The sequence below is a fragment of the Arvicola amphibius genome, chromosome 4 (assembly GCF_903992535.2).
Source record: "Arvicola amphibius chromosome 4, mArvAmp1.2, whole genome shotgun sequence".
Classification (NCBI taxonomy): Eukaryota; Metazoa; Chordata; class Mammalia; order Rodentia; family Cricetidae; genus Arvicola; species Arvicola amphibius.
Window position 1 is genome coordinate 70,685,987 of NC_052050.1, and position 24,950 is coordinate 70,710,936.

The 24,950-nt window shown below is 48.8% G+C and overlaps 2 protein-coding genes across 3 annotated transcripts in view; one reads left to right on the forward strand and one right to left on the reverse strand.

The window, feature by feature from the left end:
• Positions 1–9,934, forward strand: Sqstm1 (sequestosome 1). Of its 2 annotated transcripts, none has more exons than XM_038327208.2 (8): positions 1–261; positions 2,405–2,500; positions 2,727–2,956; positions 3,050–3,194; positions 4,165–4,245; positions 6,606–6,826; positions 7,192–7,387; positions 9,182–9,934. In XM_038327208.2, the coding sequence occupies exons 1-8, from the start codon at positions 57–59 to the stop codon at positions 9,337–9,339; spliced, it is 1,332 nt and encodes a 443-aa protein (XP_038183136.1). In that variant the 5' UTR covers positions 1–56; the 3' UTR covers positions 9,340–9,934. The 2 variants fall into 2 exon arrangements, with proteins under 2 accessions (XP_038183136.1, XP_038183137.1); XM_038327209.2 differs by having other exon boundaries at positions 7,192–7,273.
• LOC119812501 (MRN complex interacting protein) overlaps positions 8,996–24,950 on the reverse strand; it is a 25,512-nt gene continuing 9,557 nt past the window's right edge. Inside the window, exons 4-7 of the mRNA XM_038327210.1 lie at positions 14,900–14,969; positions 13,137–13,273; positions 12,385–12,469; positions 8,996–10,541 (exon numbers count right to left, since the gene is read on the reverse strand). Of these exons, the coding sequence (XP_038183138.1) occupies positions 10,068–10,541; positions 12,385–12,469; positions 13,137–13,273; positions 14,900–14,969 (766 nt within the window). The 3' untranslated portion in view covers positions 8,996–10,067. The remainder of the gene's footprint in view (positions 10,542–12,384; positions 12,470–13,136; positions 13,274–14,899; positions 14,970–24,950) is intronic.

Genomic DNA, 24,950 nt, shown 5'->3' on the forward strand with positions numbered 1-24,950 from the left:
AGCAGCAGCAGCAGCAGCAGCTGCCCAGCTGTTTCGTCCCTACTGAGTCTGCTGTTATGGCGTCGCTCACCGTGAAGGCCTATCTTCTGGGCAAGGAGGAGGCGGCCCGCGAGATCCGCCGCTTCAGCTTCTGCGTTAGCCCGGAGCCCGAGGCGGAAGCCGAGGCCGCGGCGGGCCCAGGGCCGTGCGATAGGCTGCTGAGCCGGGTGGCCACGCTGTTCCCCGCGCTGCGGCCTGGTGGCTTCCAGGCGCACTACCGCGGTGAGGGGCTAGGGCCGCCGGGGTGGGGAAGCCACCCTTGCTCGGCCATGGTGGGGCCGGTCTGGGCGAGGACGTGGCAGGGCGTCCTCTGCCTCCCCGCGGGGACCGGGGGGGGGGGTCAGGCGGCCGTTGGGGTGACAGCTGACCTCCCGCCGACTGTGAGGCGGTAACGCCGGGTGGCGGTGGCTTCAGGTAAAGCCCCGGAAGAGCGGGGACCGGACGGACCGACAGACGTGGAGGTGGGGTGGAGAGGAGTGACGCGGGTAAACAAGCGGCGGGGGCGGGGAGGTCGGGGACCCCGGAACTAGCTCAGTCTCTTGCGTTGGAGTGGCTGGTGGCTGCGTGGGGTGGGGCTAGGAATTGTTGACGAGAGAGCCCAGGCCAAGGCCCTCCCTCTGGGAGGGGACGGTATTAAGATCGTGCGGAGGACTGTTGGGCCGGCAGTCTTTTTTTTTTTTTTTGAGGTAAAGCCACGTAGCCTGATTGGCCTTGAAAGCCCGTGTGGTTTAGGGTGGCCTCACCCGACTTCAATCTTCTTTGTCTGTTTCCCAGTGTAGGGAATCACAGGTGTTCATCACTATTCCTGGCCAGAAAATTTTCCGTGTAACTGAGTTATTGTGTAATTCACCCAGTAAAAGGTGTATAAAGAGGCCAGGCAGTGGTGGCGCACGCCTTTAATCTCAGCACTTGGAAGGCAGACTGGACTACAGAGCGAGTTTCAGGACAGCCACAGCTACACAGAGAAACCCTGTCTCGAGAAAAAATTAAGTGAATAAAGATTATTTTTTTGTATTAGCAGAGACAGGTCTCACTGTGTGGCGGGCTGGCCCTTACCACCAAATTCTCCTTCAGCGTCCTCTGCTTTATATTTTGCTAGGGATCCAGTCCAGAGCCTCATGCCTGCTCGGCTAGTACTCTATCAACTGAGCTGCCTCCAAGCTCCTTGCCTTTTTTTTTTTTTTTTTTTTTAAAAATGAATTGTGTAACTGCTATCACGTTCAATTTAGGATCTCTTGTTTTATAAATTTTTGTTAATATGTATTTTGGTTTTCCAAGACAGGGTTTCTCAGTATAACCCTGACTGTCCTGGAGCTCAATCTATAGACCAGGCTTTGAACTCACAGAGATCCGCCTGCCTCTGCCCCCCCCCCCCCCCCAGTGCTGGGATTAAAGGCATGCGCCACCACTGCCTGGTGTATAAATGGAGTCTTACGGTGTAGTTTTGTTCGTTCACTTATTAATATGCTGGAGACCCATTTGTATTGTAGCTCTCACCAGTATTTTTCCCCCTCCTGTACTGGGGCATGAACCCAGGGCTTTGCATATGCTAGGCAAGGACTTGAATGCTACATCTCTGGGTGATACTTCATTGTGTGTGTGTGTGTGTGTGTGTGTGTGTGTGTGTGTGTGTGTGTGTGTGTGTAGAATAATGTTTGGATATGTCATGTTTAGTCTATCTGGTCTCTAGTTGGTAGGCACTGTGCTGTTGGTAGCTATTGAGGTCACCTCTCTTATATGGTAGTGTTGCTGGCTGAGTGGTTGCCCACAGGCTTAGCCCAGCCTGCACACGGGTGGTTTGGCATATATGAGGAGCGTGAAGACGAATTGTACTAACATGTAAACATACAAGCCTGCCTGTAATCCCAGTACCAGTGTGCTAACATGTAAACATACAAGCCTGCCTGTAATCCCAGTACCAGTGTGCTAACATTAAACAGCCAGAGGGCTTTGAGAGATGGCTCGATGGTTTAAAGCTGCTCTTCCAGAGAACCCAGCTTCTGTTCCTAGCACTCACACTAGACGGCTCACAACTACTTGTAATTACAACTCCTAGAGCTCGACACCCTGTTTTGGCGGGAGGCTGGGCCCACATTCACATGTGCGCTGCCTTCTGTGCAGAACTGTAATCCAGGACCATCCAGTTGTGTCAGAGCGAATGGCCATATTGCTGCTTGCCCCAGTATCCAGGCTGAGCCTAGAGCCTCTGCAGATGTCTGTTTAGCCTTGGGCTGTCTTCCATTGCAGCAATGGGTACGCAGCTGGGTGCCTCTGCTGTCTATTTTCTGTCTAGTGCCTGCTAGGTCAGCGTTTGGCTCCTGAGCTGTGTCCCTGGCTCTGATGTATTGTCTCTTAAAACATACAGATGAGGACGGGGATTTGGTTGCCTTTTCCAGTGATGAGGAGCTGACAATGGCCATGTCCTATGTGAAAGATGACATCTTCCGCATCTACATTAAAGGTATGGGCTGCCCTTATAGAGAAAGAGGATGAGCTCTAGGGGCTGGGAGATGCAGGAGGTACAGACAGGGCTCCTGCTGTTTAACAGTTGCAGGGCCTGGGACCTCCTGACCTCATACGAGGTTGTCCTAAGCAACTGAATTCTGGATGGACTCTGACCAGCAGGGCTGCAGTGACAAGGGAGAACTTCAGGGACTTGCTCTAACAGTTTTTAACTCTCCCTACAGAGAAGAAGGAGTGCCGGCGGGACCATCGCCCACCATGTGCTCAGGAGGCATCCCGAAACATGGTGCACCCCAACGTGATTTGTGATGGTTGCAATGGGCCTGTGGTGGGAACTCGCTACAAGTGCAGCGTGTGCCCAGACTATGACCTGTGCAGCAGCTGCGAGGGGAAGGGCCTGCACAGGGAGCACAGCAAGCTCATCTTTCCCAACCCCTTTGGCCACCTCCCTGATGTGAGCTGGTTATCTGCAGTTCTAGGGGGTACAGGGTGGTGGGACCTGGAAACCCTGACCCCTCACTGCCCTGTCTTGTTGTTTTCTGCCCAGGGCTTCCATCATCATGGCCGCTGGCTTCGGAAGCTGAAACATGGACATTTTGGCTGGCCTGTCTGGGAGATGGGTCCTCCGGGGAACTGGAGCCCACGTCCTCCTCGAGCAGGGGATGCTCGCCCTTGCCCTACAGCCGAGTCAGGTAAGGCTGGTATTTGAACTGGCTTTGGGGTGTCATAAGTAACCAGTCAATTCAGGTAGGCCCTTGGTCAAGCTATCCCTATAGCCTAAAGTCCAGCAGTGCCCACAATAAGCAGTACACTACACTACAACCCCCCCCCCCCCCCGGGGGGGATATAGCGGTTGAACTTAGGACCTAAGTTCTTTGCACATAATACATGCGGGTTCCATCATTGTGCTACAGTCTGTCCTATCCATGGCATCAGATCTCTTAAGAACCCTGCAGAGACAATGCATTTCCATTTTACAAGTGAGTAAACAGGTGGCTAAGGCCACTACTGTCCCCCCAGGGCTGCCCTGCCCTGCCCTGCCCTTCAAGTTGCTCAAATCTTAAAAGACAAAAACAAAATGCCATGGTCACAAAGCCCATGTGGCAGCACAGATAGTGTAATCTCAGGACTCAGGAGGTAGGAACAAAAGGATCAGGAGTTTAAGGCCAACCTTGGCATAAGACCCTGTCTCAAAACCTAAAAGGAAAAAACTCACATAGCTCTTCATTCTAGATTTTGGGATTCTGCTTTTTAATTTTTCTTGTTTCCATGAGACAGGATCTCTTTATAGCCCAGGCTAGCCTGGAACTCACCATGTAGCACAAGAGGGCCTTAAACTTGAGATTCTCCTGCCTCAGCCTCTTGAGTGCTTGGATTGCAGACTTGTACCAGAACAGCCAGCTGGGTTAGTTGTTGATTTTGAGTAAATAGCATATCTAGGACAAGGTCAATATTTATATACTGGTTGTACTGAGCCTCTGGCCAACATGTGACTCACTGGGGAACCAAGGGTGCAGTGTGGGAGGGAAGAGAAGCCTCAAGTGTGGTCAAGGGGTCCCAGGACGGTGATCACCTAGATGACGGGGACCTTGGCACAGAAGCCTGTGATGAGCGGCAGAGTCACAGAATTTGAGCTCATTTTTCTTCTTGTGAAATCAACAGCTTCTGGTCCGGCAGAGGATCCCAGTGTCAATTTCTTGAAGAACGTAGGGGAGAGCGTGGCAGCTGCCCTCAGCCCTCTAGGTGAGTGAGCTTCCTGGCCATCCTGTGGGACGCCCAGTGGTAGTGACTCAGTGTGCAAGTGGCCTTTGGCAGCCTTTTCTGGCATGCTGCAGAGGCCAGGGCAGATCTGTGTTCTCGACACCAGCAAGGTTGTGTTGCGTAAATTAACCTTTACTGAGGACTGGAATGGGTGCCTCAAGGTTGAATTCCTGACTAATTCTTGAGCTTTGCAGTAAGGTAGAATGAGCCAGTGGGGAGGGTGATCTTTGGGTGCGTGGGCTAGCCTTTGGGGTAACAACGGCTTCTGTTTTCTGATCTGAGTGAGTTGAGTTTTAGACTTGAAAGCAGGCAGCTGATTTCTTTTTCCTTTTCCTTTCTTCCTTCCTTTCCTTTCTTCCTTCCTTTCTTTTTAGGCAAGGTTTCATGTTAGCTTAGGTTGGCCTAGAACTCTGTGTAGCCCAGACTGGCCTTGAACTTGTAGAATTCCTCCTGTCTTGGCCTGCTGGGATTTTTTCTCCTCATTTGAGAACCCACAAATCTTTCTGGGAGCAGGGAGAAAGTGCTAGAGGCAGGTGCTCTGGGTCATGCCTGGCTCTGCAGCGGGCAGAGCTCTGCTGGGGTGGGGGGGCAGTGTCACTTCTCAGTACTGTGGCCCTAGGTACTGTATCTGGGGCACACTGGTGTGGTTTAGGACGTGCTTGCCCACCCTGTTCTATGTCTGCAGTGTTAGGAGGCTGTGTCCAGTCCTGAAGGAATGCTGATGAGAGGGTGTCCCACCCCCTCTAGTCTCTCCTCCTCCTTATAGCTACTAGGTATCACCACCACTTGCTGCAAGCCAAGACCATCTCTGCTCATGCTGCCCCAGGATGCAGTTTTGAGGCAACAGTAGCATCTTGGTCTTGCAGTTAATAGTTTAGGTAGAGATGTGGTGTAGCTGTGGTAACACTCTTTGATTCGCCAGGCGATGGTGGCATATGCCTTTAATCCCAGCACTCGGGACGCAGAGGCAGGCAGATCTCTGTAAGTTCAAGGCCAGCCTGGTCTACAAGAGCTAGTGCCAGGAAAGGCTCCAAAGCTACACAGAGAAACCCTGTCTTGAAAAACCAAAAAAAGAAGAAGAAAAAAGACTCTTCGATTCTGACGCCAAACCAAGTACAGATAAAGCAGTTCAGTCAGACTGAATGGCCTTGGCATTGAAGTAAGAGGCTCTGGAGAACCAGGCTCTCATTGCTTTCCAAGGAGGTCAGAGTGGCACAGTATCAGTTGGGTTGTTGCTGGGAGAGAAGCAGGGCTCACGCTAGGATATAGTGGGGCTCTGGAGGATTGTAGTTCACTTGTGAGGTTGTCTTCATCCAATAGATGAGCTTTCAGGGGCTGCGGCAGCTTCTCTGGAAGACAAGTCTGAATTGTGGTACTTGGGTTTGGGGGAGACAAGGGTCCCTGGCAAAGGGTGCTTTGAAGTGTGTTAAGTTAGTGTGTTTGTGTGTGTCTAAGTGTGAAAACTAGTCATTTTGGAAAGTGAGTCCTTCAGTAGACAGATAAGAGTGTGGATTCAGCTCAGTTCCTAGTCCATCCTTGGTCATGACAATGCTTTTGACTTCTATTGGGGTTTCCCAGAACCCTCTTGCTCTCACTAGCTAACACCAGTCCATGCTGGTGGTGGGCATATCAGGACCACTGGGATCTTCGCGTGAGAGAGCAGGCATTATTTTGCAGTGCTCAGAGGTCGTCTGGGAGGATAAAGGCCTTTGAATTGTGTGGAGTTGCTAAGTAGTAGAATACCTGGAGTTTGACAAGACAGCAAACTTTCTAAAAAAGACTCTGGGTAGTTTAAACTGAGCGTTGCTTCAGCTCTTGTGGAAGTCATGGGAGTTTTCCTTCCCCAGCTCTCTGAGGAACTAAGCAGGGGATGACTCACATGCTAACTGCCTCTAATGGATTGTACGAGAGCAGAGGCCCAGAGGAAAAAGGAGTTGGCACAACCTCTCAGAAGGCAGAGGTTGGTAAGCCAGAGCCACGGTCTTTTATTGGTAGGTTATCTGAGAACCAGCCAAGGAAGGCCACTACTGTGGCCCAGTGCTGTGTTTGGCTCAGAGACTGTGGTCACTGACACCTAGGACACAAGGTAGCAGGGCCTTTCTTGTCTGTCACTGGGTCTTTTGACAAACACAGGCTTTGGGGACAAGCAGGGCTGGGGTTGGGGTTGGGCTCAGCCCATGGGGGTTGTCACGTGGTCTGTCATGTCACATGGTTATGTGGTTCTGGGGTTGAGTCCAGCCTCTGTATCATTGGCTAGCTGCCAGTGTCCCAGTCCTCCGAGTCACTGATAACACGTGCAGGGGAGGCATCTGGACTTGATGGCTCTATTCCTCCTTCTCTAGGCATTGAGGTTGACATTGATGTGGAACATGGAGGAAAGAGAAGCCGCCTGATGACCACCTCCCCAGAAAGTTCCAGCGTGGGCACAGAAGACAAGTGTAGCACTCAGCCAAGCAGCTGCTCTTCGGAAGTCAGCAAACCTGATGAGGCCGGCGAAGGCACCTCACAGTCCCTGACAGAGCAAATGAGAAAGATCGCTTTGGAGTCAGTGGGACAGCCAGAGGTAGGTCTGCTTTCTCCCATGACCTTTAACTGGCCTGCTTGGTATCTTGGCCTCAGCCCCAGGCATCTTGCAGCCAGAGGGGTTCTGTCCTTGTTATCTCTGTGGTGTCTTCAGTCTCTGGAGCCTTCTGACAGAACTCTATAGAGAAAAATCTTACTCCCATTTAAAGCCGTAACTCTGTATGGGGCGTTTATCTGATGTACATGAGATCCTGGGTTCAAGCCCTGGCATCATGAAAAAAACAAAACAGACTTGGTGTAGGCCTCTCTCTAGTGCCTGGGATTCCCATACTTGGCTGGGAGCAGATAGTGGGGTCACACTGGCCAGTCACTTCATGCTTGTGCTCACAGCAGATTATATTGTAGGAACAGATGGAGTCTGATAATTGCTCAGGAGGGGATGAAGACTGGACCCATCTGTCTTCCAAAGAAGTGGACCCGTCCACAGGTGAACTCCAGTCTCTGCAGATGCCAGAATCAGAAGGACCAAGCTCTCTAGACCCCTCCCAGGAAGGGCCCACAGGACTGAAGGAAGCTGCTGTGTACCCACATCTCCCACCAGGCATGTGGTCACCAGAGGTTTCTTTTACTTTGCTTTTAGAGTATCCTATCCTGTGTCTGGTTTTGGCAGCACAGAAAAGGGTAGCATGGTCTGGAATATTTTGTTTGTTTGTTTTTTCAACACAGGGTTTCTCTGTAGCTTTGGAGCCTGTCCTGGAACTAGCTCTTGTAGACCAGGCTGGCCTCGAACTGAGATCTGCCTGCCTCTGCCTCCCGAGTGCTGGGATTAAAGGCATGCACCACCACTGCCTGGCTGGGATTTTTTTTTTTTAATTTTTTTTATTATTTTTTGGTTTTTCAAGACAGGGTTTCTCTGTGCTTTGGAGCCTATCCTGGAATTAGCTCTTGTAGACCAGGCTAGCCACAAACTCACAGAGATCCACCTGTGCTGGGATCAAAGGCATATGTCACCATTGCCTGGCTAGTATTTGTTTTTAAAGGCAGTACCTAGTTGTGTAGTTCAGGGTGGCTTTGGGGTTGTAGACTTACCTGCAGCACACTGCCTGGTGGGGTGTCAGCTAACATCAGAGAAAACTAGAACATGGTCTGACCTCTTCTGTCTGCATCAGGCAACAGTAATCTCATCTCATTTTAGGAATTTCTAAATCTCAATACCCAGATGTCCTGAGAAGGCAGATGTGACAGAAAAGGCAACACTGGTTTTGGGCCGTCTTACGCCAATGAAGTGAACTTAGACCCTACACACCATTTTCTCGGGGGTTGCAAATTTTAATGGCTAGCACCACGGCCAAGGCCCCAGTAGAAGCCAGGCAGTGTGTAAAGTGCTGGGCTGGGCTGGTAAGTCCCAAGTGTACACCCTGCAAAAAAAGCAGCCAGCTCCCATGTTCCCAGGATAATGGTGTTCAGGTGAATAACTTATCTCTGGGCCAGATTTGGCCTTGAGGTTTCAAAGCTTATTTTCCCTGCATTAGAGCAGAGTGGCAGCAAACGGTTGCATGAGAGTCTGGGGAGGGGCTTTATTATGAGTTAAAGGCCATCCTGGCTACACAGTGAGACCTCTGCACCTCCGTGGCAGACTGATTACTTATCTCACACTTGTAAGGCTCTGGACTGGAGGCAGAACGGGGCAGGGGAGCTGGAGAACTGGCTCGTCTGATACAGTGCTTGCTGGGCAAGCGTGAGGACAAGAGTCTGGGCTCCTAGAACTCATGTAAAAAGCCAAAAGCTGGGCCGTGTGGCAACTGTGTCTGTAGTCTCAGCAAGCAGAAGGCAAAATCCCTTCAAAGTTGGCTAGCTAGACAAGATGGAACTTGTAAGCTGAGTTCACTGAGACCCCAACTCAGTCACATGGAGAGCAATAGAGGAGACTCCTACTAAAGCTCTGGGCGGCCACAAGGGACACAAGTACACATTACACACATGCCAGACAACAACAGGGTGGGGAGTCAGGCAGTCAGAGGAGAGTCACATTTCATTATCTTTATAAAGACTTTCGTTTGGGTTGTTTTTGAGATGGTGTTTCATTGTTGCCCAGGATGCCCCTGAATGATCTTCTTGCCTCCATCTCTTAAGTGTTGGAACTACAGGCTTGAGCCACCACATCCGGCAGTAAAACTTTACTAGAAAATAACTGCACTTACTTGCTTACATACCTTCTGGCTGTTACAGTGCTACAGTGGCAGAGTTGAACAGTTGTGAAAGACTGGAAAGCCTGCAAAACAAGCTGACCTCTGAGGTTCCTGTAAGGCCCAAACAGAGGAGTCTTCCTGGCAGGCAGGACTTGCTGTGTTTGGAGTGTTGCAGGGCGCCTCACTTTCCTGTATTGTTTCTGCAGAGGCTGATCCCCGGCTGATCGAGTCGCTCTCGCAGATGCTGTCCATGGGCTTCTCTGATGAAGGTGGCTGGCTCACCAGGCTTCTACAGACCAAGAATTATGACATCGGAGCCGCTCTGGACACAATCCAGTATTCAAAGCACCCTCCACCATTGTGACAGTGCTTGTGCCCAAGCCCCGTGACCCACCCCTTTGTCTTGTAGTTGCATCCTGTAGAGCAGCAGGGCCTCTATAAGGCCAGTTTCTTGGCATTCTTCCAGAGCCTGCAGGTGTGTGAAGCCCTTCAGGGCAGGAGAGAGTGACTTGGGGGAGAGCTTCAAGAGTGCGCATGCTGACGCCTGGGAACACAACCAGGTGCTTGTGGCTGAGCTTCCTCTGCCTTTCCTAAGTCTGGCCTTTGCCAGGGAGCTGCAGAGGCACACTGCACTTGCTCTTGCTGCCAGCATTGCACCAGCAGTCCAGAATTGTAGCCTGATGACCTTCTGTGTTTCTTTGTTAAAAGTGAACAAATAGAACCATTATGTTTATGAGGGGCTATCCTCAGTAAGTCAAAGGTGGCAGCGACTGGGGCCTATATATGGCTCCTGGGGGATGGAGAACTCGTGTAGGCTCTCACCATATACTGCCTCCCTTTTTAATGATCACACTTCAGTTTTTGTGTCCAATGTTAATGCTTTTAAACAACCCCCCCCATGTAGCTTCCTCTGACTTGATTTTTAAATAACCTATAATTAAACGGCATATGCACTTTAACCAACCCTGTGGTCCTTACTATTGCTGTTACAAGAGAAATCTGTTTGATGGGTTATTTGTTCTAGAGCACCCCCATTTGTGGCATGGAGGACTGGCATATAGGGACCACATCACACATGAGTATAAGTGAAGGCTACAGGTCATCTTCGAAGTCCTCCCCAGTTGTAAAGAGGTTGTACAGTTGCATTGATGGGGCCTTCTGTGCCCTTTGAGCCAAGGGCCTACCATCTGCTTGAGGAGTCCCTGTGGCCCATGGCTGATCTAGGGTCTTCCTGCTAGACCTCTCTGGCTGGGGTGTGGCAGTATGAGTGGTTTGGGGAGGCTGGACAGTGGCAGGAGCTCTGCTGAAGTGGCCTTCCCCTGGAGTTCTGGCCTCAAGGGTCCCTTGCTCAGCTTGTGCTGGGTCAGCTAGCCTGGTGCTCTCCTGCAGAGGCCTTGATGGGTTTCCATCCACATGTGGGCTGTTCCCAGGTGACAGGAGGAACCGTGCCCATTTAGAAGATTGGGCCTTAGCCTGCAGGACAGGGCTTGGTTCCCTGATGTGGGCTGCAGTCCTGAGGGCAGGACTGCTACCTTGTTGCTCTGTCCCAAACAGGCCAGTGGAGTCCTGAAAGAAACCAGAGAAAGGGTTTCGCTTGGCAGGATGGTCAGCACTAACCCTTCTGCCTAAACCCTACAGGCTAGAACATGCTGTTGTGAGGTTTAACAGTCAAAGTTCATAAATGCTCCACTTTGTCCTGATCTGATAAATCTTGTGACCACATTCCTCACATAAAGGAGACATCTCCTGGGAAGCTCTGGGTCAGGCCAGCAGTCTCCATGAGAAGGTGTGAGCAGGGAGGGGCCTAGACAACCACCACTCAGGAAGATGTAGTCTATCATGCCTGTGCAGTCCCAGCTGGGCCGGAACATCTCTGCAAAGCTGGAGCCCAGGTGGCTGCACCTCTAGGAGGTGACAAGGAGCTGGGCCTGGCTTCTTCCAGCTCAGAAACCAAAGATGGACAGGAAAATGGGTTTCACTGCTTACAAAGGAATTTGACAGCAGCACTGGATCTTTGTATCACGACTGCCCAGATAACGCTGAAGAGACCATGACTCTGACTGCTAACTTGGCTTTACCACTGAACTTGCTGTAAACTCACTGAGGTCTTAGTTCCTCTAAAACAATACACTGGTGAAATTGAAACTCAGTGTTTGGTCTAGGGTGTGGTCCACGGTAAAGGCTCTAACTCACTACCATGATTCTGGCTCAATGGGACTCATACCTACTGGAAGCACTAGGTAGTTTAAAAAACATCAAAAATTGAACTCTGGGTTGGGTGGTGGCAGTGCAGGTCTTTAATCCCAGCACTTGATAGGCAGAGACAGGTGGATCTCTGTGAGTTCAAAGCCAGCCTGGTCTACAGAGCAAGGTCTAGGACAGCCAAGGCTTCACAGTGAAACCCTATCTTGGAAAACAAAACTGAACTCTGTCTCTTGGCCATGCTCTGCATACAGTCTGAGGCTGAGCTGGGTAGGCCTTAGCTAACCATTAGGGGCAGAGGAGGTGAAAGAACAAGAACCCTCATTCCTAAGCTTCTAAAGCAGCACAATACAAAATATGCACTCAGCCATGCTCAATGTGCAGTGGGCCTGCTAGGTCTGAGCATCACCAACACACTATAAAGCAAGGAGTGCACTGGAACAGGCATTCTTGGACGGAAACCTAGGGCAACTTCTATTGTGACCAGATTGATGAAGTTCCTCTACTCTGCAGAATGAACAGTCTTTCCTCAAGCCTTCTGGCCAGCCTAAGCAGGGTCTCATGATGTGCTCTTGGCTGTGAGTTAACCACATGGGATGATGACCATGACGATGTCTTTGCTGTGTGTCAGAATGGCCTTGAATTCATGCTTTTCCTGCCTTAGTCTCCTAAATGCTGGGATTATGGGTATATAAACTGGCTCAGGAATTGGCCTTTGGGGGGAGGAGACAGGGTCCACTATGGACCCAGGAACTTGCTATGTAAACTAGGCTGGCTTTGAACTCACAGAGACTCATCTGTGTCTGTCTCCAGAGTGTTGAGATTAAAGGTATGTGCCACCACGCCCAGCCTCAGGACTCAGTTTTAAGCAGAAAAGACACATCTCATGCCGGAAGTTGAACTTTTTGGTATATAAATCTCATAACTGTGAAGAAATATATTCTCCAAGCCTTGTACCTGCAGTCTCAGCTGCTCACAAGGCACAGGGAAGAGTATGACCTGGGTGCACAAGTTTGAGGCCAGCCCAGGCAATGTGGCAAGACCATGTCTCCCAGAACAAAACCAAACAAATTCCACAGGGCTGGGGTGTAGCAGTAATGTTCATGCCTATCATACACGCTGTGGGCTAAAGTCCTAACACTGTATGTGTGTTCGCATGTGTATGCAGACATGCATGCAATCGTATATGGGCTCCATGGTCACTGACCTGGCATTCAAAGCTGTCCTTAACACTGTCCAAGTCCTGGACATGCAGGCTGTGTGGAGGCTTCCCTGTGTTCTGATTCCATTTCCTGAAAGGAAGGAAGGGAGGGAGGGAGGGAGGGAGGGAGGGAGGGAGGGAGGGAGGGAGGGAGGGAGGGGGGATGGAAGGAAGGAAGATCACTCATGAAGTTCTCTCATTCAATTGTCCTCACAGAGAGCAACTGAGATCTGGCCTGACATAGGGAGGAATCTTTTCAGCCTTCACAGGTTCCTACACCACCTCCAGGAACAGTCCAGGCCAGCCAAGCCTCTTCTCTGGTTTGTAGTTGTTAGAATAGTCTTACTTGAAATTGTAATTTATGCCCTTTGAGAGTCATATAGCATCCCAAGCCTAAGGAAGTTTCTATGGAAACCTACTGAGACACGTGGAGATCTGGAGAACCTCATATAAAGTCCCCACCCCCCCAACCCACTGATTACTTTGGCCACGCTTCCACAGCTGACCTTGAGCTCAGGGCTTCAGCCCCCTCATGACTGGAGTTATAGGCATCCAGGGAAGTCTAGCTAGGCTTCCGCTCCCCCTGCCAGGCAGCACACAGTCTGAGGGTTAGCCGCCATGGCTGCTGCCCACTTTGCCCACCCACTTATGTACCACATGGGAGTCACACTTAGTGACGTCATAGGAGCTGCTCACCACCCCTCCCCCTTAAGAGTCAGTGTGGACACGATGGCGACCAGACGAGACCCGTTTAGCACCTCTTCCTCAGTCGGGCTGGACTGCAGGGCAGACCTGGCCATTCATCAAGAGCTGTTCTTCCTCTGTCCAGCTCCTGGTCCTCACAGTCCTTGTCCAGATACTTCAGCCAACGGGACTCTAGGGGCTCAGACAGTGCCTAAGTGTCAGAATAGAGGACAAGGCTCAGAGTTTGAGAGCAGCTCAAGTTTAACGCACAAAGTCCTTGGGACCCACGTTTCTCCCTCATCACCAGGAAGGACTTGTAGTAGAGCACAGTGGAGACACTGTCAGTCCTAATGCTGTGGCCCTTAATACAAGCTCTCATGCTGTGGTGACCCCAACAATAACATTATTTTCATTGCTACTTCATATCTGATATGCAGGATATGTGATATACAAGCCCAAAGGGGTCCAGAGCCCAGGTTAAGTACTGCTGCTCTAGAAGGATGAACACGCACACAGGCCCACTGGGGCACAACTTGCCGCAAATGTCCCCAGTGTCGATACTCCCCAGCCCAGGGACTGTCATGATCAACAAAAGCACGACGAGGGAGTGCAAAGAGCAAATACCTAGGACAGCAGGAATAAGCCAAATGTCATGACACTCTAGAATGTTCAAACATGAAAATCCGTGAAGACCAGACAATACCAGATGAGTAAGTGCTGGTGCTCAAACCCAGGACCACACCAATGCCAGCCAAGTGGTCCACCCTATGCTACATTCCCAACCCCAACCCCACGTAGTGCAAATAATAAGAGTGGCATGAAATAATCTTTGTAATGGGACCAAACAGGAAGTGCACAGATGAACAAACACACACACACACACACACGTTAGAAGGGCTGTGTTAGTGTGCTGACAAGCACATCATTTGTTTAAAACAGAATTTGAAAACCAAATGGAGAAAGGAGGTGGCCAGTATGAGCCATGAGTAGAGCAGGGCCATAGTCACAGGTGGGTAGCAAGAGTTCACAGTCAGTGCTCCCTATGACCACAGCATCCAGGTTATAACGATGTCAGTTAGGAACGCAGTCACTGCCCACCCAGTGCTGGCTGAGATCTATTTATAAGCCTTCCTTTGGCCTCCAAGGACAGAGAATACTGGATACCACTCCTCCTCTTGTGGAGTGCCCAGTCTGCAGCGAGGGAACATGAAGCTCTGGCATGTTCCACAACTTCGCCCTAGCAGAGGTCTGCCTCCGGGACAGGGAAAGGGAGAGATGCCTTGGGCACGTGAGGCAAACAAATGACTAATGAATACCGTTAACGCTTGGACTTTGGGGCTGAGCCTCTGCACAAGATCCCATACACCAGACTAAAGTGCAAAACGGAGTCCCCTGTACTAAAAAGGTTCCCATCACTAAGTTGGAACTGAATTACTGGAGAGCAGGAGAATGACAATGGCCCAATGGCCCAAACAGGCTGGCATCTATGGGCACAAAGGCAGCAACTCTGAGCTGATGATCATCCCCCAAAGCAGGCAGAACTGAGCCCAGCAGTCACCCTCCTGTAATTCTGTCTTCCTGTCCACCTACCAGGAAAGTCACTTGGAATGTCAGTTTTCTTTTCGTTCCGTTTCTTTCATCACTGTCTGGTCTATCCAGCGTCTGCTCAGCTCACTGGAACACTCGTTCTGTTTTATGGGCTAAAGTACCGCCTGATTCTACACCAGCAAATAAAGCCAACAGATCTTTAAACGCCTTCTAATTTTGTCCCTTGGCAATACTTGAGTGGAACCCTCACCCGGCAGCTGGGGCAGCGGGAGACAGATGCAGATCTTACCTGCTGCCTGCTGTTCTCAGTCTGCTGAGGGCCTGCATTTTCCTCTTCCCTTGCAGCTTTGGCCACAGACCTTAGGGGAAGATGGCAAACATGACCCTGGGAAACCACCAGGAAGATGCAGACAGGGAAGGTGAAGCAAGTGGGCGCAAGGATCTGGTAAAACATCACAGGCAAACCCTGCTGCCCTCATGTGAGGCAGTCACTCCTCAACAGTTCAGGAGGTCTGGGCAGTGCTTGCTTCCTGAGGCTGCACAGGCAGACAAAACACCTAAGACAGTACTAGAGGTTAGACCAGCCATGTCTACCTACCTCAGACAGCGCCTGCATTCTCTCTAGTGAGCCCCAAATTCCACTGTAGCTGGGCACCCCAACTGGTCACCTCCCCAGCCTAAAGAAGCCAGTAATTCTCATGGGGCTATAAGGACAAAATGACACTGTATACAGAAAATGCCTACTGTACTATAGGATCGACCCAAGAGTTTGGGTTGGCTAGATGGTTCAGAGAGTGTAGTGGTTTGAATGAAAATGGCCCCCAAAGGCCCACAGGGAGTGGCACTTAATTAGATGGTGTGACCTTGTTGGAATAGGTGTGGCCTTGTTGAAGGAAGTGTATCACAGGGGGTGGGCTTTGAGGTTTTAGAAGCTCAAGCTGGCTCAGTGATACTCTCTCTCTTCCTGTCTCCCTCGGATCTGGATGTAGAACTCTCAGCTACCTCTCCAGCACCATGTCTGCCTGCATGCTGCCATGCTTCCTGCTATGAGGATAACAGACTAAACCCAGAGGCTGCAAGTCCTCCCCAATTAAAGGTTTTCCTCTATAATTGTTGCCATGGGCTGGGTGGTGTTGGCACATGCGTTTAATCCCAACACTCAGGAGGCAAAGGCAAGCAGATCTCTGTGAGTTTGAGGCCAGCATTGTATACATAGAGAGTTCCAGGGTGGCCAGGACTACATAAAGCAAGCCTGTTTGAAAAACCCTGTTTCAAAAAAAGAAAAAAAAAAGTTGCCATGGTCATAGTGTCTTTTTGTTTTTGTTTTGTTTTTTGTTTTGTTTTTTGAGACAGGGTTTTTCTGTAGCTTTGGTGCCTGTCCTGGAGCTAGCTCTTGTAGACCAGGCTGGCCTCGAACTCAGAGATCTGCCTGCCTCTGCCTCCCGAGTGCTGGGATTAAAGGCGTGCGCCACCACCGCCCGGCCTTTTGTTTTGTTTTTTGAGACAGGGTTTCTCTGTAGCTTTGAGCTTGTCCTGGAACTCGCTCTGTAGACTAGGCTGGCCTCAAACTCACAGAGCTCCGTCTGCCTATGCCTCCCAAGTGCTGGGATTAAAGGCGAGCACCACCACCACCCGGCTGTCATGTACTATTTAAACTCAGGGAGAAGCTGGCTCTGGAGATTATGTTTGACTCAATGTCCTCTGAGGTTGGAGATGGCTCAGGAGGAGACCTGAGTTCAGTTCTTGCACCCTCACTGGATGGCACTGTCAGCAAGGGTTCTGACATCAGCCCCCTCTCCAGACCAGACCTTCCTCCCTCCTCAGCTGGCTTCTGCTGGATGTTTGTATGACCCTGATTTAATGAAGTTCCCTTGTTATCAGCGGGCCTTGAGAACTGCCAGATGCTCAACTGTTTTTGTAAAAGCCTCTTAGGAAAACTCTGGTTGCAATGTGTTTGGGATATAAGCAGATAAGACAGAAGTCCTTCTGGAAAAAGCCAAATGCCCCAAATACCCATACTCATCCAGACACCCAATACACCGTCCTTTCCCTTATGGGAACTGTCACTGATAGGTTGTTTTAATTCTGGCTAAAAAGAGTACAAGGCTGGTGAGCTGGCTCAGAGGGCCAGGCACCTGGTGCCACACCTGACAGCCTGCGTTTGATCCCCAGGATCAACATGGTGGAAGGAGAGAAATAGCTCCTGCAAGTTGTCCCCTGACCTCCACACATGTGTACTGTGGGTGTAAGCTAAAGAAAACCTTATTTCCTGTTTGATAGGTGGGCCTGGTGTTGCTATTCTCTAGCGGGACCCATGCACACAAAAATAAATGATAAAAAATATATTCTTTTGTTTTTAAAGAAAAAGACAACCATTCTGGGAGAAAAAATGGGACCACTAAAGGATAAAGAGACAACAATAAAGTCTAGAGGACCACACAACAGCATCTTAAATCCCAAGGAAGGCCTGGTTCTCAGGGCTACAGGTCCACAGGTCCTTCATCACCAGGGAAAAGAGAATTCTGCAGAAAGACAAGGGCGTCGGTCCAGCTCGATGCCACGGGACCCACAGCAAAAGCCGCCATTGCTCCCCGTTCTTCAAGAGAACTTTAGGTCTACAACTGTTGCCACAGGGCTAACGTTTAATAATCTTTCCTCTGGCTCTGTGTTCTGCCTCCTCCTGCCTTTTCTCCCAAGATCACTCCATTAACTGAAGGTCACTCTGTGGAACTTTTGTCATCTTGGCTGGCCCTTGCTGGAATGTAACATTCTGTAATTCTTGGGCTTATGTGCAACCAAGAAGAAAAAAATGTTTATGAGTTGTTTTTTACATACCAAATGACAGTGAAGCCTGCCTAAGACTTACCCAAGTCAAGAATGATGTGCAAACAGATAACAATTTAAGATGTACAACAACTTAAGGTTAAAATCGCTGAGATCAAAATTTAGTACAGTGATATAAAACTACAACCTAGGCTAAAATCTAAGCTCTTTAAAATAATAAAAGAAATTCTATTAAGATAATAATCTGCTTTTGGTAATGGCTAAGGAATAAATATTTTATGCCTTTCTTACATCTATTATTTATTTTGCTTGTGGAGAGGGGCATGCATGTGGAGGTCAGATGACAGCTCCCAGAGTCTGTTCTCTGGTTCCACAGTGTGGGTCCCAGGGATTGAACTCAGACAGTCAGGCTTCGTGGCAAAGTGCCTTTAATCTTATAAGCCCAGATTTTATGTTTTGTCAAAATAATTACATTTATGTCCAAGTTTGGCAGGCTTTTAACTATTTAAAAATAAGTTAATAAAATCAAATTTTATCTATCTATCTATCTATCTATCTATCTATCTATCTATCTATCTATTTTGTGGTTTTTCGAGACAGGATTTCTTTGTAGCTTTGGAGCCTGTCCTGGAACTAGTTCTTGTAGACCAAGCTGGCCTCAAACTCAAATCTACCTGCCTCTGCCTCCCGAGTGCTAGGATTAAAGGCATGTGCCACCACCGCCTGGCTATTTATTTGTTATTTTGTTTTTGAGACAGAGTTTCACTGTGTAGCCCTGGGTGTACTGGAAACACACTCTGTAGACTTCTGTAGGCTGGCCTTAACCCACAGAGATCCCGGATGCTAGGATTAAAGGTGTGCACCACCACCACCCACCTCAAATTTTATTTTAAAAGTTGTTTTTCTTTTCTCTAAGCTTTAACTAAATGTTACACAAGTTAAGGCCCATTCCTTCTTCTTCAAGATCGACAACACTGTCCTGGGTGTTCAACAACCAAAGCTTGGAGGCCTAAGCCAAGGAGGACGAAACAGTCACAAAGGATAGGCTCTGTTGGCGGCTCCCTCTCTAAGGCCAGCCAGGACCCCAGGAATGTCAGGACCGCCCCTTAAGGCAGCCCTACAAGGCCAGTAAGTCACTTGTCCTCTTGATCACAGAAGTCATGGAGACACCTGAGGTGTGACTCTAACCAGTATATATTCATTAAAGAGGAGAGCCAAGGGACAGCAAATGTACCTTTGTGCTTCAGGGAAAGCCACATGCCAACAAGACCCTCCAGCTTCCCAGCAGATAATGTGGAAAGGGAACACACAAAAACAGACACAGGGCTCCTCGAGTCCCTAAGAAGGTCTGACTTTCAGTTTTTGTCTTTGTTTTAAATAGCTAGGAGTGGTAGAGCTTGCTTCTAATTCCAGAACTCAGGAGGCAGAAACAGGTGGGTCTCTGAGTTCAGGCCAGCTTGGGCTACATAGTGAGTTCCAGGCCAGCCAGGTTACACCATTTAGACCCTGTCTCAAAAATATTTTAAAAGATAATAAAAAATAAAGGGCTAAGTTTTTGGCACCTACCTGGTTTTCAAGGTCAAACAGGAAAGTAAATAAAAACAAAAAATAAATAAAAATAAAAGTAAATAAAACAACTAGCAATGTCATAAAGTGAAATTCTGCTGTCTCCTGACCAGAGCTCTCAGCCTGACTGGGTCAGCCAGGAGACCTGATGCTTCTACAGACCTACAGAACACTGGGTGACAATTTAGCCCAATTAAAAGGGACCCCAAAAGTCAACTCTGGTAAGTAAGCCATGAGCCACAGATCCTGATTTTGGAATTACCCAAATGAGAGGAGGATTTTCTTTTTAAAGATTTGTACTTTTAATGACATGTTTGGGGAAGGGTTTGTGCCTGTGAAAGCCAGTGCCTGTGGATACCTGGACCCCCCTGGAGCTAGAGTTATGCTCAGTGGTTGTGAGCTACCTGACGTGGGTGCTGAGGTTGGAACTCAGGTCCTCTGCAGGGGAGCTCTAGTTCCCGACTGCAGAACCATCTTCCAGCCTCCTAGAGAAGTTTGCACAGTGCTTTTTTCACCCTTCCTGTGCCCCCCAAGGGCAGATTCTCTGTTGACGGCCGTAAGTCCTTTCAGGATATTCTATCTGCCCATCAGGATGAAAACATCTGCCTCTGGATAAATAACCACCTTTCTGTTTCTTCTATTATTGTAAAAACCATCAAAATCAAAACCAATCAACCAAACAAGTCTATCTGCAGCTGTTTCCTATCTTGAGTCTTTCCATCCTAGGGACCTACAGGAAAATAAAATAAAACCCGAATTCTCTGCTGCCCCAGGACCAGTAGGATCTTGTCTTTCTGATCTCTCCTAATGTGTGGGGCTTTTCCTGCATGCCAGGCTTTTTGTTCTTTCTTCTCCACTGCCAGTTTTCCACGGTTTGAATAAACATGGCCATGGTTGGTCCCTCTTACCCTTCTAGTAAGATTTGTTTGTGAGCATGATAGGGGTGGCACACCTGGAACCCTGGAGTCGGTTCTCTCTTCCCTCACACAGCTCCAGGTGTGGCACTGCGGTCCCTGGCTCACAAAGCGAGCACCTCACCTCGTCTGCCCTCTCACGGGACGTCTTATTCCTCTCTGTGTTTTCCTGACTCCTTCAGTTCCGAGTCACATTTGCTTTTTCCGAGGTTCATCAGCTCCTGGGCTAGGACATCCGGGTAACTTGGCTGGCTGCACTTGGTCCGTCTATTTTGGCCCCACTGTCTTTTTAAATTTGTCTTTTTGCTTTGTGGTTTGAACCTTACTTGAACCTTCTAGAAGTTTTTGGGCCATCAAACTCCAGATGGTATTGTCTCAGGGACATTAACAATTGCTCTACCATCAGTGATGCCTGTCTCCTGCCACAAAGGACCTCAGGTCTCAAATGATGTCACAGTCTAGCCTTGCAAGAGCGACTCCCCTCTGCAAATGCCTTTCAAATGTCTACAACATAAGATCTTGGGACCCTTTGAAGGATCAGCGAAGCTAAGGAGCAGCTCCGGTTCACTCAGCTCTCAAGGTTCAGAAGCCTGTCCTTCACTGTCTGTCAGGAAGGAAATGTAAACACAAAAGGCCAAAAGTAAAAGCAAAATTCTCACTTTTAATAATGTACTCACGATCATTAGAAGCTTGATCCCTAGTGACTCACAGTATCTTATAGGAATGCCCGGAGTCTAACCTCTTCACTGTAAAATTTTCTACTCGGTAAGACAGAAGACACCTGCCTGTCCACCTGCATAGAGCTCACACACGTAACTGCCCCCTCACAGACCTCTCCACTCCCTCTCAGTCCCAGGAGCCCTCCTCAGGAACTGTCCTCTACGTCAATGCTTTGCAGTAAATTCTCTTTGTCTGTTTTTTTTTCTTTTGTAAATTCTTTCACCACCTACACCACCAAACTTCCAAATGCAGTCTCACACAGAAAGAAATACAGAGAACATTACGGGGATAAGAAAAAAGAGCTCCTCACCCAAATCTGGCTGAAGTTTCTCAAGAGCTGAGAATTTTGAGATAACTAACAAAATTCACTACATACTGTCTGCATAAAGACAATATTCATTTTTTTCCCTGTAGTTTCTAGAGCCTGTCCTGGAGCTAGCTCTTGTAGACCAGGCTGGCCTCGAACTCAGAGATCCGCCTGCCTCTGCCTCCCAAGTGCTGAGATTAAGAGCGTGCGCCACCACTGCCCGGCGACAATATTCATTTTTATAGAGATATTTCAAACAAGAACTTTGCAGGATGTGGTGGCCCAAGTCTTTAATCCCAGCAATCTGGAGACAAGGAAAACTATGTGAGTTTGAGATTAGCCTGGTCTACATAGTGAGTTTCAGGTTACCTAGGGCTATAGAGTGACACTTTTGTCTCAAAGCAAAACAAAACAAAAAGCCAAAAACCAAACCAAACCAAACAACTACAAAAAAGAATCTTCAGACAAAAGTGTACCTTTGAGCTTACTCTTTTCCTAGCTGTAAATTGTAACTTTCTGTGACTCTTACAAACAGGACTATGACCTTTGTCTACATTAAAAACATGCCTTAGGGCTGGCATGGCTGTCCAAACCTTTAACTGAATACCTGGGGACAGAGACAGATCTTTAGGAGTTCCAGGCCTGTCAGGGCTATACACATTGCAGCTTGGTTCAAACAACAATCAAACACACACACACACACACACACACACACACACACACACACACACATATATAAAACCCTGTGGCCTAGCACGGCTGGATTCCTTCAACCCTTTGACCTATGAGTCTACGTTTGTGGTTTTTGTTTTGTTTTGTTTAGCTGGGGTGGTAGTGGCAAGAGACAGGGTCTCACTGTGTAATTTTGGTTGTCCTGGAACTCACTGAGATCCACCTGCCTCTCTGCCTGGGATTAAAGGCATGTGCCACCAGGCCTGGCCCTTGACTATGTTTTATTTTACTAGCTGTAGCTGATTCCACCCTCCTCAGAAACCAACCCATGATGTCATTACTAAAAGAAAAAAAAAATAGCTACTTAAAAACCCTGTGACCAGCGTCCCATCAGAAGCCAGCAAAATATGGTTATTTTCAATCATGTAAGCATGACTCTGGAGGAACCAGAGTTCCTGGAGGAACTACGTCCTGGTGTGGACCATAGCATAGTCCCTCTTGATTTTGTTTTATTTTGATTTTGAGAAAGGGTTTCTCTGTGTAGCCTTAGCCGTCCTAGAATTCACTATGTAGACCAAGTTGACCTCAAACTCAGAGATCCACCTGCCTCTGCCTCCTGAGTGCTGGAATTAAAGGAGTGTGCCACCATAACCTGGCTTTTTTCTTCCTCTTAATGTCTAAACTTAAGGCGACATTAAAACTTTTTATTTCAGTTCAAGGCCAGCCTGGTTTACAGAGTGAGTCAAGGCTATACAGAGAAATCCTGTCTCAAGAAAAAAACAAACAAAAAAAGCCTTTTTCTTTAAAAAAAAAAAATGTATCTTAGTTTTTACGTGTCTCTCTCTGTGTGTGTGTGTGTGTGTGTGTGTTGCCCTCCTGTTCATTTGTGCACCATGCCTGGTGTCCACAGAGGCCAGAAGACGGCACTGAATTCCCAAGAACTGGAGTTCAAGACAACTGGGAGCCACTGTGTGAGTGCTGGGAATTAAACCTAGGTCCTTCAATCCCAGCACATGGGAGGCAGAGGCAGGCAGATCTCTGTGAGTTTGAGGCCAGCCTGGACTACAAGAGCTAGCTCCAGGACAGGCTTCAGGGAAGCTACAGAGAAACCCTGTCTTGAAAAACCAAACCAAAACTAAACAAAATACCTAGGTCCTCTGGAAGAGTAGCCAGCACTCCCAACTGCTGGACCTTCTTTCCACCACTAAAATGTTTTCTTTTTCTCCCCAGACAGGGTGTCACTGTACAGCCCTGGCTGTCCTAGTCCTTGAAGGACACCTGCCTCTGCCTCCTAAATGCTGGGATTGAAAGGCATTCACCACCAGGCTTGGCAAAAAAAAAAAAAAAAAAAAAAAAAAAATTTTTTTTTTGAGACAGGGTTTCTCTGTAACTTTGAAGCCTGTCTTGGAACTAGCTCTTGTAGACCAGACCTGGCTGGCCTCGAACTCACAGAGACCTGTCTGCTTCTGCATCCTGAGTACTAGGATTAAAGGCATGCACCACCACCACCCAACTCAAAACTTTTTTTTAGCTGATTTGTCTTGAGACTCTTTCTGTGCTAAGGTCAGGGATTCCAGTTTCTTCAGGAGTTGTAGCGCACAATTTTAATTCCAGCACTTGGGAGGCAGAGGCAGCTGGATCTCTGAGTCTGAGGCCAACCTCGTCTACACAGTGAGTTCCAGCGCAGCCAGGGCTCTGTAAACAGACCCTGTCTCAAGAAATATAAAATAAGCAAAAAAGAATCCTAGCCTCATCTGAAGCTCTGAAAGAACCCAGGGTTGTAGCCAGGAGGGCAGAGCTGTGTCTCCTGCTTCTAGGACCACCGCCATTTCCATCCAGACAATCGAGAGCGTTATTTTCTTTCCCAAGGTGGGCACAGTAACTCTAATGTTGGCCTGCCTTTCTGTCTTAGAACTATCCATAAATTCTTTTTCCTACCCTTGTCTATGAGAAGGGTGCCACAGCCTCTTCATTCTAGAAGGGTCATATCCCCATGCTCTGGAGGTAAGAATGCTGCACAGAGCCAAGAATGCTGAGCTGACAGGCCATGCTAGACTGCCTGCCAGCTCATCAGCAACTATGCCTATTTACATAAAGACCCAAAGTGCAGGACCCGGAGTTCCTGAGAGGCCCACAGAGAGGCGATGAGAACTCGTGCATGTGCCAGGAAGGTTGTGCATCCTAACCCCAAGGGAAGAAAGGCTCCAGTGCCTTGTGACCATTCCAGAACTCATCAATATACCTGTCCATCTGGGTGCTTTCTTCATTCTGAGATAGGGTCTCATGTAGTTCAGGCTGGTCTCAGCCTCACTACGTTGTCAAGGATGACCTTGAATTTATGATCCTCTGGCCTCCATCTCATTAGTTAGTGCTAGGATTACAGGGACACACACCATACCCAGCCTTCACTTGACTATTTCTAAATCTCTCAGACTATCAGCTCCCTGCCTTTTGTTTGTTTTCAGTTGAACACAGTAAGCGTGTAATTCTCTCTCTCTCTCTCTCTCTCTCTCTCTCTCTCTCTCTCTCTCTCTCTCTCTCTCTCTCTCTCTCACACACACACACACACACACACACACACACACAGTTGTTTGTCTTTGCTTTTCAAGACAGGGTTTCTTTGTGTAACAGCTCTGACTGTCCTAGAACTCACTTTGTAGACCAGGCTGGTCTCTAACTCACAGGGATCCACCTGCCTCTGCCTCCCAAGTGCTGGAATTAAAGGCATGTGCCACCACCGCCCAGCATAACACATATTCTTAAGTGTGTGTGAGTCTGATTTCTCTGGCCGCTGCTCATGCTCACAAGCTTCCTTGGGCACACTTATCAATTTTAAAGTCTGCACAGCCACTCCTTGATCTTTTTTGTCTGTGGGAGTTCTCAAAGACCCAGGCTGAAAATAAGCTGGACTGACCTCCACTGCCTGAGATAATGGGAAAATAAACTCTAGGCATGAGGCTTTTCAGGGTGAGAAGAAAGGGTGAAGCCTGAGGGAAGGCTTCCCTGTGTGTCAAAGTCTTGGGGATGGATTTCTTCGGCCACTGCCAAGGTCAACACAGGCAAGCACCCTGTTTCACAGCAGGTCTCCTTGTACGCACTTGTGTAACAGGGCTACGTCTCTGGGGACTCAGCTGTTTATGGAGAGCCTCAGAGCCAGGTGTGGTGGCACACCTCTGTCATCTCAGTGTCTGGAGGCAGAGGAAGAAGGAGCTAGAGTTTGAGGCCAGTCTCAATAAAGTAAGGAAAGGTGTTGCACCTGCACAGAGGACCACATGGTGAGACTCCATCTTGAAATACAAGCAGGACAGTCCCTTGCTGAATCCCACACAGTTCAGCCTTCTGTCCACTGTTTCTCGTACCCCTCAGATATCCATATG